General features: G+C 41.6%; 1 protein-coding gene across 5 annotated transcripts in view; it reads left to right on the plus strand.

The window, feature by feature from the left end:
* The first annotated feature begins 1,024 nt into the window (after positions 1-1,024).
* The window catches only part of sec24c (SEC24 homolog C, COPII coat complex component), a 53,210-nt gene continuing 35,873 nt past the window's right edge, over positions 1,025-18,361 (plus strand). For 2 of the 5 annotated variants that reach the window (XM_033012678.1, XM_033012681.1), the window contains exons 1-3: positions 1,025-1,102; positions 13,527-13,735; positions 17,724-17,856. In XM_033012678.1, the coding sequence (XP_032868569.1) occupies positions 13,564-13,735; positions 17,724-17,856 (305 nt within the window). In that variant the 5' untranslated portion in view covers positions 1,025-1,102; positions 13,527-13,563. Of the gene's footprint in view, positions 1,103-1,206; positions 1,228-13,526; positions 13,736-17,723; positions 17,857-18,361 lie in introns of those variants that run through there. The other 3 variants (XM_033012682.1, XM_033012680.1, XM_033012679.1) reach the window with 3 other exon arrangements.

Here is an 18,361-nt window from a genome sequence, read left to right on the forward strand (position 1 = left end):
AGCATTTTTGTGTACCTTCCATTTTCCAGCATCTGCAGTTCCTTCTTAAACACTGGGTCTATACGACATGGGCTTACGCGATCTCCTGGTTGCCAAACACTTTAACTCCCCTTCCCATTCTGACCTTTCTGTCCTGTGCCCCCTCTGATGTCAGATTGAGGCCAAACACAAATTGGAGCACAAATTTTGCTTTGACAGCTTACACCCCAGTGGCATGAGTATTGATTTCTCTAACTTCAAGTAACGCTTGCAGCCCCCTCTTTCTCTCTCCATCATTCCTCCATCCTAGTCATTGTACAAGTCTCTCTCTCGGTGGGTTTCATTGTATGTATAACTTGTTTTCGCCTAGTCCGCAGCTAACAACGTACCATTTCCTTGATCATTGTTAAGTTTGTCTGCATTTCTCTCATTCATCTGTTCTATATTTCTCTCTATCATCATCTATATTTCTCTCTATCATCATCTATATCTCTCGTTGCCATTTCCCCTGACTGTCTGAAGAAGGACATATAATTAGTGTACTGGAGTCTGAAGCAGGGTCTCGACCCGAAATGTCACCTATTCCTTCTCTCCATAGATGTTGCCTGATCCGCTGAGACCGAGGGTCACCAATGAGGTAGATAGTTGTTCGGGACTCTATGAACCAGTCCATTTAACACAACTACGGGGTATTTCTTATAAATCAAACTGATCCCTATCAGCTAGATAGAAACAAAAAGCTTAAGTAACTCAGTGGGACAGGCAGTATCTGTGGAGAAGGAATGGGTCGAGACCCAGTTACTCCGGTATTTTGTGTCCATCTTCGGTGTAAACCAGCATCTGCAAAACACATCCTTATCGGCTTACGAACGGGAATGGTTGGGGATCAGGCCCTGCTGTGTGTGTGGGGCCTGGGGTCGCCTCCCTCGACCGATGGCGGCAGCAACATCTTCTCCTCGCAACGCCGGCAAATGGCGCCGGGCTTCACTGCGCGCAGTGAGCATGCGCCACACCCGGCAGCTTGTTGTGCGCCGTGACGCAGCGCGTGCGTCATTGCGTCAGCACGGCAGGCGGGCGAGAGACGGACGTGGCAGCGAGCGGAGAGAGAGGCCTCGGGAAGGCGGTGAGTAGCCGGCGGAGTGGTCGCGGACCCGGCCGGGGGGGTCGGGCTCAGGCTTTCAGCCGGCTCTGGCATGGACTGGACCACCGGTGGGCACAATTGGCATAGGCCTAGGCCTTTGCTTGACGGTGTGAGGCCAAGGCTTAGCCCGATGTAGGCGGTGGATGGGCCGGGGCCGGAGCCGGCGGCTGGTAGCTGGGGCCCGGCCCGGCCCCATGTAGCCTGGGGCAGTCGTGAAGCGTTAAGTGGGCTGGAGCTTCCAGGGAATCGTCCCACGGGTATGCCATAAGTACATGGCCTCCACTCCCTCAGCTCAGGGCCTTGCCGGCGTTTCGTTGAAACAGGTTTGCGCCCAAAAGGCGGGTGAGGCCAAGTATTGGGCCTGAAGAGACGGGAATGATGTTGATCAGCGGCCGGATCCTTTGCTGGTTTCGACGCATTTCCGCATTTCCCCCCCGATTCTTAACATACGCTGGACTCCTCCGCTGTACAATTTCCCTATTGAACCCTCTTGACACTTCATTTGCTGAAGTTGTAGTATGAAATATTGTAGCGTATTTCAGTGCATCCAGGCGCATCAGATGGGGGTGTGATCACCTGCAATTGACGTTTTTTTACATTCGTTCTCTATCTCTCTCTACATCATCGTCTCTATCTCTCGTTTCCCTTTCCCCAGACTAGTCTAAAACAGTCTCGACCCGAAACGTCACCCATTCCTTCTCTCCAGAGATGCTGCCTGTCCTGCTGGGTTACTCCAGTTTTTTGTGTCTATCTTCTTTTTTAATTTAGAGTCATAGATTAAGACAGTGTGGAAACAGGCCCCTCGGTCCAACTCGCCCATACCTAGTCCCACTTGCCTGCGCTTGGTCCATAACCCTCCAAACCTGTCTTATCCATGTACCTGTCCAACTGTTTCTTAAATGATGGGATAGTCCAAGCCTGAACTACCTCCCCTGGCAGCTTGTTCCATACACCCATCACCCTCTGTGTGGAAAATGTTACCTCGAGGATCTTTCCCCCTCTGGTCCTCGATTTCCCTACTCTGGGTAAAAGACTCTGGGTAAAAGTACCCGATCCATTTGTGGAATGGCAGAGGTTCTGGAGAAAACTTATCAATGCATCAAAATGCAACTTTTACATTAATCTGACCGAAGAGATGAGTGAACATCTCACCTGATAGAGGAGATGAGTTGGTCTCACCCGAAAGTTGAGATGAGTTGATTTAACTGTACAATTGTCCCGTATAATGAAGTGCAGTGGACAGCTTGCATGCTAATAAATCAAATCAGATAATACTATACGCATATAACCAAGGCAAAATGTGTAGGAAGGAACTGCAGATGCTGGTTTACACACAAGATAGCCACAAAAAGCCAGCGTAACTCAGAGAGTCAGACAGCATCTCTGGAGAAAAGGAATAGATGATGTTTCTGGTTGCGGCTCTTCAGATTGAGTGTCAGGGGAGAGGGAAGCAAGACATGAAAAGGTACACAGATCGTCCAGTCTGCACTTGGCATCGCTGATATAGGAGTCCACACCTGGAACAGCGGATACAGTAGATGAGGTTGGAGGAGATGTAAATGAACTCTTTCTTACCTGAAAGGACGGTTGAGGTTCTTGGACAGAGTTGAGGGAGGAGGTATATGGTCAGGCATTGCACCTCCTATGGTTGCTGGGGAAGGTACCTGGGGAGGCGGTGATTTGGGTGGGAATGTTAACCAGTTAACCAGTTGCTGTCTGGGGAAAGGGGTGGAGATGGTAAGATGTGACGAGTGGTGGGATCCCGTTGTAGTTGGCAGAAATGTTGGAGGATTATGTGCTGTATGCGACGGCTGATGGGGTTAAAGATGAGGACTTGCGGAAAGTACAAGTACAAAATATGGAATGATGAGCAGGGTACAGAAAGCAGAATATAGATCTCGGTGTTGTATCGTAGTACTTCTAGAGACAAAGTTCAATGTCTGCAATGAGGCATGCTGGACAAGATCCGAGCTTATCGAAGGACCGATCAGAAGTCTGAATACAGAGGCTCACCCAAAAAAAAGCTGAGTTGATGCCTCACCAGACAGAAGGCTCGTTTAGCAGTGTGGTGCTACTCCATAAAGAGTAGTATCCTCTGGCATTGCTTTACTCAGTCAGGTTAGATTATTGTGATTGCACTTTTATTTACTCCAGGCCAGCTGAAGAAAGGTCCTGGCCAGAAACATAATTTGTCTATTCCCTCCACAGATGCTACCTATCCATTTGATTTCCTTTATTTTTTTGATCAAGATTCCAGCATTGGCAGTTTTTTCTGAATTGTTCGAGAAGTGGTTTTGTCAGCACCTTGTAATGCATTAATTTTCAGGTGAAGCTACTCCTGAGGTGGGACATGGATCCACAGACTTCTGATGTGGGAGTTGTCCACTAATCAGTGCCAACACCTCCTCTGGAGATGCATTTTGTTCACACTTGAGGACACTTGTTCCTGGATAGTTTGAGTTGTAGAGCTATACAGCAGAAACTATCTCTTTGGCTCACCTTGTTTAATCTGACCCCGTTTGGACCTTTTGGCTCATCCCATTTGCCTATATTTGACCCATAGCCCTCTGAACTCTTCTGATCATATATTTGTCAAGAAGGCTTTTGGAATTTGTAATTGCATTTGCTTCTAAAGCTTGCTCTGGCAGTTCATTCCAGATACGGACAATCTTCTGAGTGGAAAAAGTTACCCCTGATGACCCACTTAAATCTCTCTACTCTCATCATAAGCCTTTGACTTCTAGTATTTGAATCTTCTACCCTGGGGAAATTAGCTATGAGCGTTCATGTGATCCATGACCCGCATTATTTTGTACACCTCAGTAATGTCATCGCTCAGCCTCCTACACTACAAAGGGAAAAGTCTCATCCTTTGCAACCTCTCCCTATAACTCAAACCCACAGGTCTCAGTTACATATGGGTATTGTCTTCTGCTCCCTGTCTAACTTAATAACACCCTTCCTTTAGCTAGGTGATCAGAACGGCGCACAGTACTCCAAAGGCAATCTCACCCATGTTTTGTACAGCTGCATTATGATGTCACAACTTTTGTACTCTATGTTCTTCCCATTGAAGGCAAGCATGCTAAATGTTGCCTTCACTGTCCTGTTCACATGACTTACCACTTTCAGGGAACTGTGCACCTGTACTCGCTGATCTCTCTGTTTTCCAACGTTTTCCAGGGCTTATTGTACAGACCCTGCTCTGGATTGACATATCAAAGTGCAACTACTCACTCATGCCAGAGTTAAATCGCATTTTCCATTTCTTTGGTGTATCTACCCAAGATCCCATTGTAAACTTGGATATGCTTCCTCACTGTCAATTTTCCTCTTTGAACAGCATGAATGAGATTCAACTGAGTTGTTAAATTATTGGTTGTTGGTTCATGAGAAATTGGTACCAGTTAGGTGTACTGGAAAGTTTATGATTGTAGTAGATAGGCTGGTGATTTTTTTGCCATGCTGCTGCATTGAGTTGTTGTGCATCCAAGTATTGCCTGTTGGGGAATCTCTGAAATCTAATGGTCTGGTGATGTATTCAAATTTGCTAAACTGGAATTAAACCAAACTCAGTAATAGCGTAGCATCTTTAAATGGACTACAGTTTTGATCATTCCCCATGTGCCCACCTAATCTTGTAGGTTACAGATGTCTTGTGTGCATATTCCAGCACAAATATCTTGCTATTTCCAGTGACTTGTTGGAGCATAAAGAGAAGAACATGTATTTTACTTTAAGATTGTTAGATCACTGCTTTTATATCATTTCCCAGGATAACGTGGGAGAGTATTTCTTCTTAGACTGAGCCGCAAATTCAGCTCAAAGCTATGTAACCGCATTTTTTCTTTTATTATTTTATCTCCATCACTCTGGGCAGAATCATGAAGTGGTTGCATTGTTTGTGTTGCTGCCTATTATGAGAAAAAATATAGATGCTGTTACTTTCCATTCACTTGTCAAGTTTATTTTGAAAATGGCTACTTAGTCTGCTTTCTCAGCCCTTTCTAAAATCCTATTCCAACCACATCTAAAATCCTAAAATCATTTTTTGGGGGCTTCTGCATTTTCAGATAATCTTTACTCTGAAGTATTCTTTCCCCATTCCCTGTTGTCAATATACATGGCTTAATTTCAACAGCCCTCTCGCATGCCTTCTGCTCTCATTTCAGCAGTTTCTCCCAAGTTCTATCACCCATTAACTTCTTATCAATAGCTGCTGAATATTTTGACCCATGTCAGTTCTTTGTCCTGCAGTACATTGTTTATTAGTGCATGGTCTTCTAATGCTAATATGGCCACATTGCATTGGTGTCAATTACCTTTTGCCCTTCATTTCCACTCATACCTGCTTTTCCTTTATGGTTGGCGACAGAGCTTTCCATTTGTCATATCATGTGGATTTTTAAACTTTTTTTTGTCAGAGGGCTTTTCTCCTCATCCAAGTTGTCTGTTTTGAGAATTTAAAAATATTTGTCCACTGAGTACTCTGCAGTGAGTACACCGCAGTCTTCATAGGATACTATAGAACTTTATTTATTCCAGGGAGGAGTAGATAAATAAAGTTCTATCCTATCTTATGAAGACTATGAACTGATTATTAATTTTGAACAGATATCTGAGAAGATAAAGTGAAATAAAACTACTTGGTGATAATTAAACCACATGGGACTTTAGAACGATGTTGAAACAAATTATAATTTGTTGCCTCGTCTAGATCACGTGGAAGGTGAGCAGAGTCCATGAACTAAGTTTCTTTTAAGGATAATCCAAAATACCTTATGGTAAATGCAGCTGATTACTGTGTGTCCTCTCTTTGCTCAACAGTGAGCATGAATGGTTGCAATAAAACACATTTGACCAAGTTTTGTTCTGAATTCAGTGTGCAAAGACCAGAGTGATTTTAGTGGAATAAAAATGAACTGCAGATGCTGGTTTATGTCAAATCTGACATAAAATGCTGGAGCAACTCAGCTGAGTTACTCTAACATTTTGCGTCTACCTGAGGTGATTTTAGTGGACTGTCAATTGAAGAAAGATTAATCTGTGCTTCCTAAATTATAACTGCTTTCCTAAAACCTATAACTGAAATGATTTACTGTTTTGCATATGATTTGTCTTCAGTGATCAGTTACTGTGAAGTTGCAATTAAGGAAGATTGGCCAATATGTGATGAAGCTTATAACAATAAAAGATTTTATTAACATGCAAGATCCTGAACGGGAATGGCAGAATAGATGTTGTGATATTGTTTCTTCCAGGGACTTTGTGCTACATTTACAGAATTTTGAAGTTAGGGTTAGGGTAGTCTCAAGTTGGACATGTAAGATGAAGATTGTACTTTCATGGGAAAGTAAATCTCTGATATTCTCTATCTTTGAGGACAGTGATTGCTTAATCTTGGTTTATACATTCTTGAAATTAAAACATTTTTCAATATTGAGCATATGAGGATTTGGGCAGGAACGTGGCAGGACACACAGAATCACCATGACGATTATCAGAGCAGCCTGTCAATTAGCATTCGTACTGCTAATCTGAAATATCAGTGCAAAAAGGCATGGTGTCGAACTAGGAAGTTTTGATGCAAAGGACATGCAGTGCTGGAGGTACGCAACAGGTCAGGCAGCATCTCGGGAGAACATGAATAAGTGATGTTTCAAGACCCATCTTTAGACTTGACCTGGAACATCACCTATCCGTGTTCCTGACCGGCTGTGTTACTCCAGCACTTTGTGTCCTTTTGTGTATTAACCAGTATCTGAGTACAGCAGATTCTGGAATCTTGAGCAAACAAAAAAGTGCCAGAGGAACACAGCAGGTCAGATGGCATCTGTGGAGGGAAACTGACAGATGAACATTGCGGAGAGGTTTATCTAGACCCCCGGGTTAAAATTGTTGCTGAGTGATGAGAATTTGAGCAGGTTCGACCAATATTGAAGTTTTGAAGAATGGAAGATAATCTTAATGAGCCATATGACTTTGAGGAGGATTATCAAATACATTCTGAGTGGGTGATGTTTAGAACTAGGCATAGATTCTGATGATTGATCGACTCGTGCTTTATTATTCTGAAGTATTTTCTTTGCACTTTCTGACTTTGTTTCCCCATTAAGACACTTTCCTCTACCTGCTCGTTCTATATAATGTGATTTTGGGCCTTCCTTCTGTCCCTCCCTGTATTTGATGTGATACAATTGTAATAAAATTAAGGTATGTATTATTTTATAAATATCTCGCACAAATTTGTGTTCTTGTATCTTTGAGTTTTACATGTTAAAAAGATTAATTACAGTGGGCACATGTTAACCATTTATGCTGGGGAATTTTTAAAGTGACAATAGTTAAAAGTTGGAGCTCAGCCACTTAGGAGGAAATTCAGAACGTTTTTTAATGACAACTGATATTTGAAATTTTCTCCCACTCTCATATGTCTGTAATATTTGGTTATTTAAGAATGGATCCTATTTCTGTTGCTTATCAAGCTATGATAAATAAATATCTTGGCGTAATAGTCAGCTTATCAAGTTTCTGAATAGCTTCCTTTTCTTTCCTATTAGTCATACCTCTGGCAATCCAGCATTTTGGCAAGTGGTTGAATTTGATTATGAAATGCTGCAATAACTACACTTCGCTCTATTGTTTGAAAAATAAATTGGCCTCCAAGTGTATTGGTATTGCTGTTTCTTTATCTTGCATTGCTGAGAAATCCATCTTCTCTTTAGAGATCAGTATGTTTATGGGATGCAAAATAATGGAGAGATGAGAAAAAATGTCAAGATCAGAATTGAACAGAATACAGGTGCACAACCTTTTATCCGAAAGCCTTGGGACCAGACACTTTTTGTAATTCGGAATTTGTCGGTCTTCGGAATGGAAATTTTTTAGCGTAGATTTTAATGGCTATCTCAGTGGTAGTGCTCGGCTCATATCCGCAAGGTCGCGAGTTTGCGCCTTGATCCCGGCAGTTCCTCGGTCGCGAGTTTCAGTCTTCAATGTGGTTTTTTCTTGCAGAATAAATGTCTGTATGAAATGCAGTGTGTTGAATGAATTCCTGAATTTAGAAATGTGACCGCAGCATTGAATCACCTCTCGCACTCATGTCACCCTAGCGGGGCTACATGCCCTTAGGCGGCCTAAGGCGACATTTTCACACTCTTATATCCGTGTGCAGCAGAGGCGACGTGCGTTTGGCGCCAAACGTGAGCTTTGGTGAGCTTTGGTGTGCAGACGACATCCTGGAAAAAATGTCCGGTTTCTTCCAGGTAGGCGAAATACCCTCCCGGGCAATATACCCTCCACTTCTCTTTTATGAAGGGGATTTAGTTCCCCTTTCTTCCAGGACCGACCGGAGGTTCCGCTGTCACCTCAGCGGGCCACCCTCGGTGAACGCTCACTCAACTTTGTCTTGGGATTCCTACTCTCCCGCGCAATGTATCCTCACCTTCTCTTTTATGAATGGGGATTAGTTCCCCTTTCTTCGAGGACCGACCGGAGGTTCCGCTGTCACCTCTGCGGGCTGCCCTCGGTGAGCGTCCTGTCTCCCTGTCCCTGGGATAGCAGGGGGCGATCAAACAGCACAGTACCCCCCTCCCCCTCCAACTCCAGAGGAATCCGCTCCCCGATGGGCCGCTGTGGCGACAAGTGGCAGTTCGCCCACAGCCCGAGCTGCGCGACCCCAAGAACAAGACGTACCTTGCACACCATCAGCTTCTGCCCATACGGGGAGCGTGTTCCTCTGGAGTTGGAGCGGGGCTGGGCTGGAGTTGCTGATCTGGGATCTCCGTGCTTGCAATGGGCCTGGGGGTCGGTGTCCCGATGAGGGGGCTGTGGGCGAACTGCCACTTGTCGCCGTAGCCGTCCATCGGGGAGCGGCTTCTGGTGGTCCTGATGTCTCCGGCCAGTTTGCAGTTTTCCTCTGGAGTTGGAACGGGGCTGGGCTGCTGCTGGCTGTGAGTCTCTGGGATCTCCGTGCTTGCAGTGGGCCTGGGGGTCGGTGTCCCGTTGGTCCTGACGTCTCCGGTGACTGGCACTGACCTGCTAGCATCGCCGACATGAAGACAGTGCAAAGCCCCCGCGGCGGTGCAATGGGCGGGGAGCTGGAGAGGGGAGGGAAGGGGGCATACACATGGCCGGGAAGCAGAGGGGTGTAGGTGGGGTGAAACTGAAGGCAGCGACAATCTGCTGCTGCTGCCTGCCCGCTGAGTTAAAAAGTTCCCACGCAAGACTCACGATACACTGTGTATCGTGCTACCGTGGGAACTTTTTAACTCAGCGGGCAGGCAGCAGCATATTATCAATTATTAACCCTCCCGCGCAATATACCCTCACCTTCTCTTTTATGAATGGGGATTTAGTTCCCCTTTCTTCGAGGACCGACCAGAGGTTCCGCTGTCACCTCTGCGGGCCGCCCTCGGTGAACGTTTTCAAGGACCTTGCTTCAAGGACCGAAAAAATGTCCGCTATTCGGAGGTTTTCGTTATTTGGATCTTCGGATAAAAGGTTGTGCACCTGTAGTGGGGGAAGGATGATTTTCTCAGTGACATTTGACCTAAATTGAACGACATTTGAACTAAATATTTCATTCAGAATGTGATAATATTCTCTGAAACATTAAGATTTAAAATTGGATTAAAACATTTCCACATGTTGATCAGCGAGTTAATTTATGGGGGCAACACAATATATGGGGACAACCAAGTGGGCACCTTAGTTTGACATTCTTTTGCTTATCATGAGCCTGAATGCTTTGCTGAAGCTTCTCGTGGGCAAATCCTTAGTAAGGTTCTTCAGTTGTCTTTATAAAAAAAACTTGCTTTAATTATAAAAAGGCATGAGCATGGGTTTCTTCAGTCTCAGTTAACAATGTGTCACAAAGTGCTGGAGTAACCCAGAATGTCAGGCAACATCTTTGGAGAACATGGATAGGTGATGTTTCGGGTCAATTTATTTGGAAAAACCTCAAGTTGCTGATGCACAGGAGCAACTTTGTTAAGATTGAGCTGCGAGAGATTTTTTGTCATTTTAGCTTGGAGATGTTTCAAATTTATTTTAGTGATTAACATATATACTTGTAACTACCAAAGGGAATTGTTTATTGTCAAGCTCGGTATTGTATTTGCACTACATTTTTGAATTTCTGTCTCCGCCCCTGACATTGACAATAATTGTCCAATTAGTGTTGTGGTAGTTAAAAATAAAGCAGACTGCAAGAACTTGTGAACCATGGCTTTGTTTTTTTTAATTAAAGAAGCATATGCACATGAATAAACACTGCGGTTTGATATGCTGTAATTGGTTCCTGTTCAGGTCATCCTGCCTACCAGTATATTCAACATACACATTCAAATAATCCCTCATTTTGCTGAACTGAGTGTTTGGCTTTAGGATCATTCCAGTCTGTTCACAATCAACAAAAATAGTGTTTAAACTACAACATTAAGTACAACCTTCCCTGAAAACAATTATCCCTCATTACACTGTTTGAAAGACAGAGGTTGCCCATTTGAGTCAGAGTTGACGTCTTTCTCCAAGCGCTGAATTCCCTCAAACGGAAGCCAAAGGAGATTCTTTGAAATTTTTAAATATAGAAATAGATTCTTCATAAACAAGGGGGTAAAAGATCATCCGGGGGGGGGGGGGTGGTGAGGGGGGGGGGCGGGAAGGGAGATTTGAGGTTATGTTCTTCCTTTATTGTGCTGACAGAAGAGGAATAATGTACTTTACTAATATCTCTGGGACAAGTATGAGACATTGTTAGGTCCTGCTTGCATAAAATAATGGGCTATTTCAGGTCTCAAGTTCCTAGATGAGTTGATTTGACAAAAATATGACAGGCGCTTGACAACATTGATACATGTGAAGTTATGTACCTTAATTGGGAAAAGCCAGAAGGATAGAGTATCACTTAAATAGTGATTGTTAAACAGCTGGATGTCCTACTACATTGAGTAACCAAACATGCAGGTAAACAAAGCTGTTAAGGCAAACGGCATCTTGGCCTTCACCAGAGCTCAATGTATTATACGGGATTGGAGTATTGTGTGCAATTTGGTCGCTGTCTTTTGGAGAGATAGAGTGCAGAGAAAATGTTCTTGGCAGATTCCCAGAATGGTGGGATTATTGCATAAAGTCAAATCGACTTAGTCCTTATTCATGAGAGTTTAGAAGAATATGGATTTATTTATTTAAAAACTGACATGTTTTGGCAGGAAGTGTGCGTGGAAGATAAAATGTTAGACTTTTCTACCACAAACCTTTGAATTGCAGAATATATTAAAGAAGCAATCAGATTTCTATGCAGGATGCGAAATGTGATATATGGCCAGCGTGGGAATATTGTATTGAGATAGTGATTTTTGAATGGCAGAACTGCCCTTAATGGCCTAGTTTTGTTTTGTATTTCTAAGATCAATGGCTAGTTGCTTCTGCAAGAACAGTTATGTTAACATTGTTGGGGCACAGTACCCAGCTCACCTACATATGTGAATATTGTACTCTGTAAAAGAACGGTACACTAACCACTTTAATAACGTGTTGACACAGAAGGTTGCCGGGTATGAACCTTGTTGCTGGGTACTTGACTCAGTTGTCGCCTGTGGTTCACTGATAAGTTGAAATACTTGAGAAAGATAGGATTCTGACAGAATTTTAATGGGGATTGCTTAAATCTGAAGTACTTTGATGCTTAGTGGTTATCTTGTGTTATTGTCTGTAAGTTTGCATTTTAAGGTCCAAATGAGCAGATATTGAGCATGTGTATGATTGAGCTTTGTGGATAGCTTCCAATAAATCCAGGTGCCTAGTGCTCTAAATATACTTAGACTCATCTATTACCTCGGTATACAATAACCTACAATAGCTTTAGTTTAAAAAGTGCCTTGATTTTTAATTTTGTGTTTGCTTTCAAATCTTTGTGGAATTGTTCTACTTATCACTTCTAGTCTTGCAGACTCTGACATCTCCATTTGTTTGGTGCAAGCATCTAGTACATTCATTATCCACATTTCTTTACAAGTGCCAACATGGACTGCATGCAACATAGGCTGTATGGCTTGGAATTGCCAAAGTCTTTTAATGTCTAAGAAAATGAGACCAAACCCATACTGAAAGCAACCTAATTTTGGAAATACAACCAAATTATTTTCAGCATCGCATGGCTGATTACTGAATATTCTGCAAAATATAATCTGGGGTTTTCTTACATTTTGGTGCTATTGTATGAGAATAATGCTGAAGCAGCAGTTCAGCAATAAAAGTTGAATTATCAGCTAATCACCAACATTTCACTCCCGCTCCGTTTTGGTTCTGTTGTACAGCATTATTCAGTTTCAGTGTATTAAATACCTCAGGATGTGATGTAATGCAAGCCACAGGTTCATATGCTTGTGCCCTCTGCAGCTTGTTGACAAATTACTCATTTCCACTGACACATCCTAGGATTGCAGACAATTACCAAAGTCCACATCTGTTTGGTATCAAATATGAGTAATGATCATGCAGAATATATTGCTTTGTCTTGTAACCGCAATAATATTCTTCAATACCATTAGAATATGGAAAGTTACCATTGTGTTCATAGTTGAATGCTTTTTCTACTTCCTTGTTGGATAGCTGTTGCAAGTCCACATTGTACAAAATTGTAGGGCAGTCTGTACGCTAATGGATGCGGATCAACGAAGAAATCCAGATGGATTTAGAACTGACAAATACATTATATATATTCCTTTGTCTCATTTTCAACTCTGATGAAGGTATTTCATTCTGAAGCATTGATTTTCTTCTCCAATCGCTGAGCACTTCTAGAATTGTGTGTTTTTGATTTAAATTTTAATGCCTGCAGTTTTGATTTTCAAATACATTCAAGCTGATTGAAAGTTTATCTTGTACTCTGTTCATTTAAGCTGTTTAATGCTGTTCCAGAGTTATTGCTTTTGTAGTGTGATTTCACTGACAAAGATAATACAATACAGCTATATAACATACCATTTCCAGAAGGTCTCTGTCATTTTAAATAACATGCTGTTACTCAACGTCTCATTATCTAACTAGGATGGAACTGTATATGCTGGTTTAAACCGAGGATAGACACAAAAAGCTGGGGTAACTCAGCAGGCCAGGCAGCATCTCTGGAGAGAAAGAATGGGTGATGTTTCGAGACTGTCTGACTGGGGAACTGGTAATGCCATTGTGATACACGGTTTAGAATTGGTGTAAAGCTGCTGGTTAAAACTGCATGGACAGGTCATTGCCAAAGCCTGTGTGTGCAAACAGTACGGTGTACTAATTTGTCAATGCAAAAATTGGGAACCTTACAAGGTGAACTTGCACATTTCCTTTAATGAAAAATAGTCAGTGGAATGGAAAGAATATGACCGAATAAATGTTCTTTCTGTATTAATTTCAGGTAACATTAGTTTGGGGATGAACTTTGTGAAATAAAGATGAATCAGCAAGGTCACATGGCATCTTATGGACAGCCCCAACCTGGCTACCAAGGGTACCACCAGCAGCAGTTGGCTTATGACAACCAGCACATGACCGGTGTCCCACCCCCTCAATATGGACCATACAACGGACCCGTCCAAGGCTACCAACAAACTGCTGTGCCGCAAGGTATGTCATCAAATAACACAAAACGTAATTGATGCAATGTTGAGCAGATGCAAAACCTTTCTTTATGTAATTTTCCTTGGATTTCTAAGATGTTGACATTCACTGCTTTCAAATATGAAGTGCGGTCATGAATACATTCTTTTGAAGTTTTATTTGTTCCATCTGCATTCTTGATCCACAGTGAGTATTTGACTATCAGGCAGATTGAAAACATTCTGGAAATACTTATATTTTTATCAAGTTGTGCAACTTTGCAGAAATATGTTTCAGTTTTTGCAGGCTTAAACCAGCATTTTACTTAAATTTGTTTAAAGAATCTATGTTGGCCACTTTTCAGGTTGTTGAAATAACTCATTTGAAGTTTGGCTTTAACCTACTGCCGTCAAGATAAGATGCAAACTGATTATGAAATACTGATTTTTGAGGTTCAACAAAGATAATGTGCCAAACTAACAAAAAGGAGTTCATGAAAAGGAATCGGGTGCTTTTTGCAGAAACCATATTAAACTGCAGACAAATGCAGTTTTACGAATTTAAATGCATCGCTAAAATGGCCCTTTCTGGCAGGCATTTTACACTCCTCACCCCTTGGGTTTGGCAAATTGATGTAAAATATATCCATGTTCAAGAGTGATGGGGGGCAAATTAGCACAGGATGATTTTTATTGGTTTGCTTATGCTTATCGAAATTTTTTTTTTTCTGAAACAGTCGTTGCTTTTCACTTTTCCTTGTTCGACATTTATCCATGATTCCTCGGTTGTCAAATTTTCTCACTTAATTTCTTTGGGAGTGCTTTAAATTGTACCTAAATATCTCCAGCAGCTGTTCTTTGTTTCTTCAATATCGGAAATAAAATGGGTTATGCAATGTAGATTTTCTTTTCTAGCCAAAGTGTAATCTCTATCGAATCCCATGGTTTTTGTTAGTGCAGTTTCATGTACAAGTAAAAAAAAATTAAGTTTAAAATTGAATAGAAGACTAAGAGGGGAGAGCTCTTAATGGTGCTTTATATTACTTTATCTGTGGTCTGGCGGAAAGCAATCCGTTTGTTAATGATGCATTAAGGTAGATTTTGAAAGGATTGCCTCTGAAGAAATTATGTCATTTTTAAGCAGTGAACAGTCTAATAATGAAATAACATCCGTAATTATGGAAAGATTGCAGTGGTGCACTTCTCCATCTCAAATTGCCAACACTATTTACTTTGTAGGCACTGTTAATATCACAACTGTGCATGCAGAGCATTTTATTATTCTGTTGCTTTCACACTTCTGTTCTTGAGGAGGAATTGTGAGAATCTAAGGCTATTAAATTCATGTTTGTTTATTAGCTTTGGGCATGTGGGTATCTTCTGGTTGTACTTTCCTCCGCATTGGTTTGGTCGGGTCACTAGGCTGGAATCCAGGGTCCTGGCCATGTTGATACGGAACCGCAGATGCTGGAATCTTGATCAAACCCCAATGTGCTGGAGGAACTCAGCTGGTCAGGCAGCATCTGTGGGGGGGAATGGACAGGTGATGTTTCGGGTCGGAATCCTTCAATTAATTAAATTTGGGTATGTATAAATCTGCAATTAAAGAAGACCTGCTGTCAGTAATAGTACATGAATTTACAGGATGTTGCTTAAAAACCCTTCTAATATCCTTCAACTTGGAAATGTCATCTTCATTGTTTAGTTTAGACATACAGCGTGGAAAAGCAGGACCTTCGGCCCACCGAGTCCACACCGACCAGCGATCCCCGCAAATTAACACTATCCTACACACACTAGGGACAATTTACACTTATACCAAGCCAATTAACTTACAAACCTGTACGTCTTTGGAGTGTGAGAGGAAACCGAAGATCTCGGAGAAAACACACGGGGAGAAAGTACAAACTCTGTACAGACAGCACCCATAGTCGGGATCGAACCAGTGTCTCCGGCGCTGCAAGCGCTATAAAGGGCCGGTCCCACTTACGACCACTTGCTGGCACCCGCCATAGTCGCAGCAGGTGGCCGAAATTTTTCAACGTGTTGAAAATCAAGCGGCAACCAGAAAAAGGTACGACTCTTTGGGTGACTACTCACGTCCATGCAGGCGTCGCCCCGTGACATTAAGGCTGCGCCACCATGCCACCATTTAGTCTGCAGATCATTAGTCTTCCCTTTAGTCTGCAGGTCATTCCAGAATCTCACTTAACATATCCCTATCAAAACTACTTGATTTAGGAAGAATTGAAGATGAGCAGTAATTTCTCGTTTTGCCCAATCCCATAACTATGTTTAGTACCTGTAACCTTACAGAGCAAGATTGTGTTTTAAATGGTTTTGCATCTTCAATTCGCTCTTCATAAATCTTTGTATTGGTTGCAAAATCCCGTTTTGTAAAAATTTATGAATTAAAATTGAGCCCTGATAGATTATTTTTAGTTGGTCATTTTATTAATTGCTACATTTTAAATTAAATTCAATGAAGATTTGATGTTTTGCCTTCTAATGCAAGAACTGAATAATTTTTTATTTCTGTAATGCCATTAAATTTTCATCCTGCTTTATCGCATGAAGCAACTTTCCATCAACCCTTTGTTTAGAGCATTTCAATGGGCTATAGTTGTGGAATTTTTTAATTGAGTTTAATTTTCCACACTTGTGACAACACATGGCAACTTGTATGTTGCCCATAAGTCAGCATTTGCACTTGCCTTCTGGGCTGGGCTTGCAATGTCAGATTCTCACCACTACGCAGTGATTTTTGCCGTGTTCAAGCCAGAAAAGTAATCTTGCCGATAAGAACATGTTTACTCACAACTCTCCAAGGGAAACATTAACTGATGGCGAAATCACACCTTCAGCCTTGATGTCTGTTGCAGCAGTCAGGGTTCTGCATTTCCTATAATGAATAAAAGAAAAGATTATATCTTGAAGAATGAAAAGATTATTTGGCAAACGCACTTTAACAATTATGTCCTCGTGCAAAGCAAGTTTAAAAATATGTCATTTTCCTTTTCCTACCCTTGGGTTTAGAGTTTCCATGAAAATGAATTGGCTGCAAGACCTGATTCGAAAGTTTAAAACAGCTGTTATTTTATCGTGTATAAACCGTGAGATATAGTATTTGTTTTGTGTGTTATCCAGGCCAATCATTCCATAAGTCATGTGATCTCTGGTGCAAAAACGAAATGAAACAGAATGCAGAATATAGGGTGACAGCAACAGAAAAACGCAGATTAAATTAAAGTGCAAGGGTGTAATGATGTAGATTGGGAGAATAAACTAGTTTTGCCTAGTAGACTGGGCGGCATCCACAACTCTGCAATTTATTGCGGCTTTGGGTATAGCAGCTGCCATACCCAGCTATAATGCTGACAGAAAGGATGCAAAAAGTGCATTGGAAGTGACCATTTTATATTTTAAGTCTGGTGGGTTAGAATTTTTAATTGTTCAAGTTAGAATTTCTACATAATGTTCATCTTTCATTTTTTTTAAATAAGTTAGCACAATTTGGGAAGCATTTTTTAAAAGTCCTTTTGTTGTGTGTAGTTATCCCGACAACTGCTTTCATTGCAACGAACACTTTCGGGGATACACCAGTATCTCGTTATGGTATTTCACGTGACCAATGATTCAAGCCATCTTCATGTCCCCTGTTTTCTGTCGAGAAATTCAGTTATATTTTTCTAGTTTATTGAGGCAAAGGCAAACAGCTCTGGATAAATTGACCCAAATTGTAACTAATTTTAAGCGTTTTTGTTTTAAATGATAGGCATACCAAAATTGTCAATTCTTTACAAATACCTGGTTTATTTGAATCTGGAACCATGCCATACTTGTTCAAAAATTAAATTCTAGGATTTCCAGTGTTCATCATTTCATGCAATTTCTATTTTTTCTAATTTGAAAGGAATGTTAAACCTCTTGATTTTTGAAATAATGTAATCTCAGAATTAAATAGATGCATTTATTGTTCTTTGTATTAATTAAAATTCTGTCATTGTTTCTTGTAGGACCTTTGAGGCCAGTACCAGGATCAGCCCCAACCTCAGTTCCTCCCTCAACAACTGCACAGCAGCCAGTATATAATCAGTATGGGCAGGGAGATGTACACAACGGTCCTGCAGTACCCGAGCAGATGCAAAGGTTTGTTGAAGTTTATAACTTGTAGGCTGATAGATTAGAGGATAAACTGAAATGCATTGAGACAAGAGATAGAAGGATGTTTCTTCAGCTTTTCCAAACATCAATTTACAAAATATGTACAGACCGGTAACATGATTTAATGAAATGCAAAACTGAACGTTGTTACACAAATGGGTGCTTTGGAAACTTTATTATACAGAGTAAAAATATAACCATGTCCTTTATGGAAAATATGCAGCATTATGTTGGACCAAGGATGTAACGTTCTTCTTCATGTAATGTGCATAGATTTTTGTGTGTAACACATCTCGTCATCCAGCTCATGCCAAACAACGAGCATTCAGCACTCTTTTAGTTTAGAGATACAACACGGAAGCAGGCCCTTCGGCCCACCAAGTCTGTACCGACCATGATCCCCGCACATTAACGCTATCCTACACATGCTAGGGACAATTTTACACTTGTTGTACCAAGTCAATTTAACCTAATTACCTGTGTCTTTGGA

Source organism: Amblyraja radiata, chromosome 37 (genome assembly GCF_010909765.2).
Source record: "Amblyraja radiata isolate CabotCenter1 chromosome 37, sAmbRad1.1.pri, whole genome shotgun sequence".
NCBI classification, from domain to species: domain Eukaryota; kingdom Metazoa; phylum Chordata; class Chondrichthyes; order Rajiformes; family Rajidae; genus Amblyraja; species Amblyraja radiata.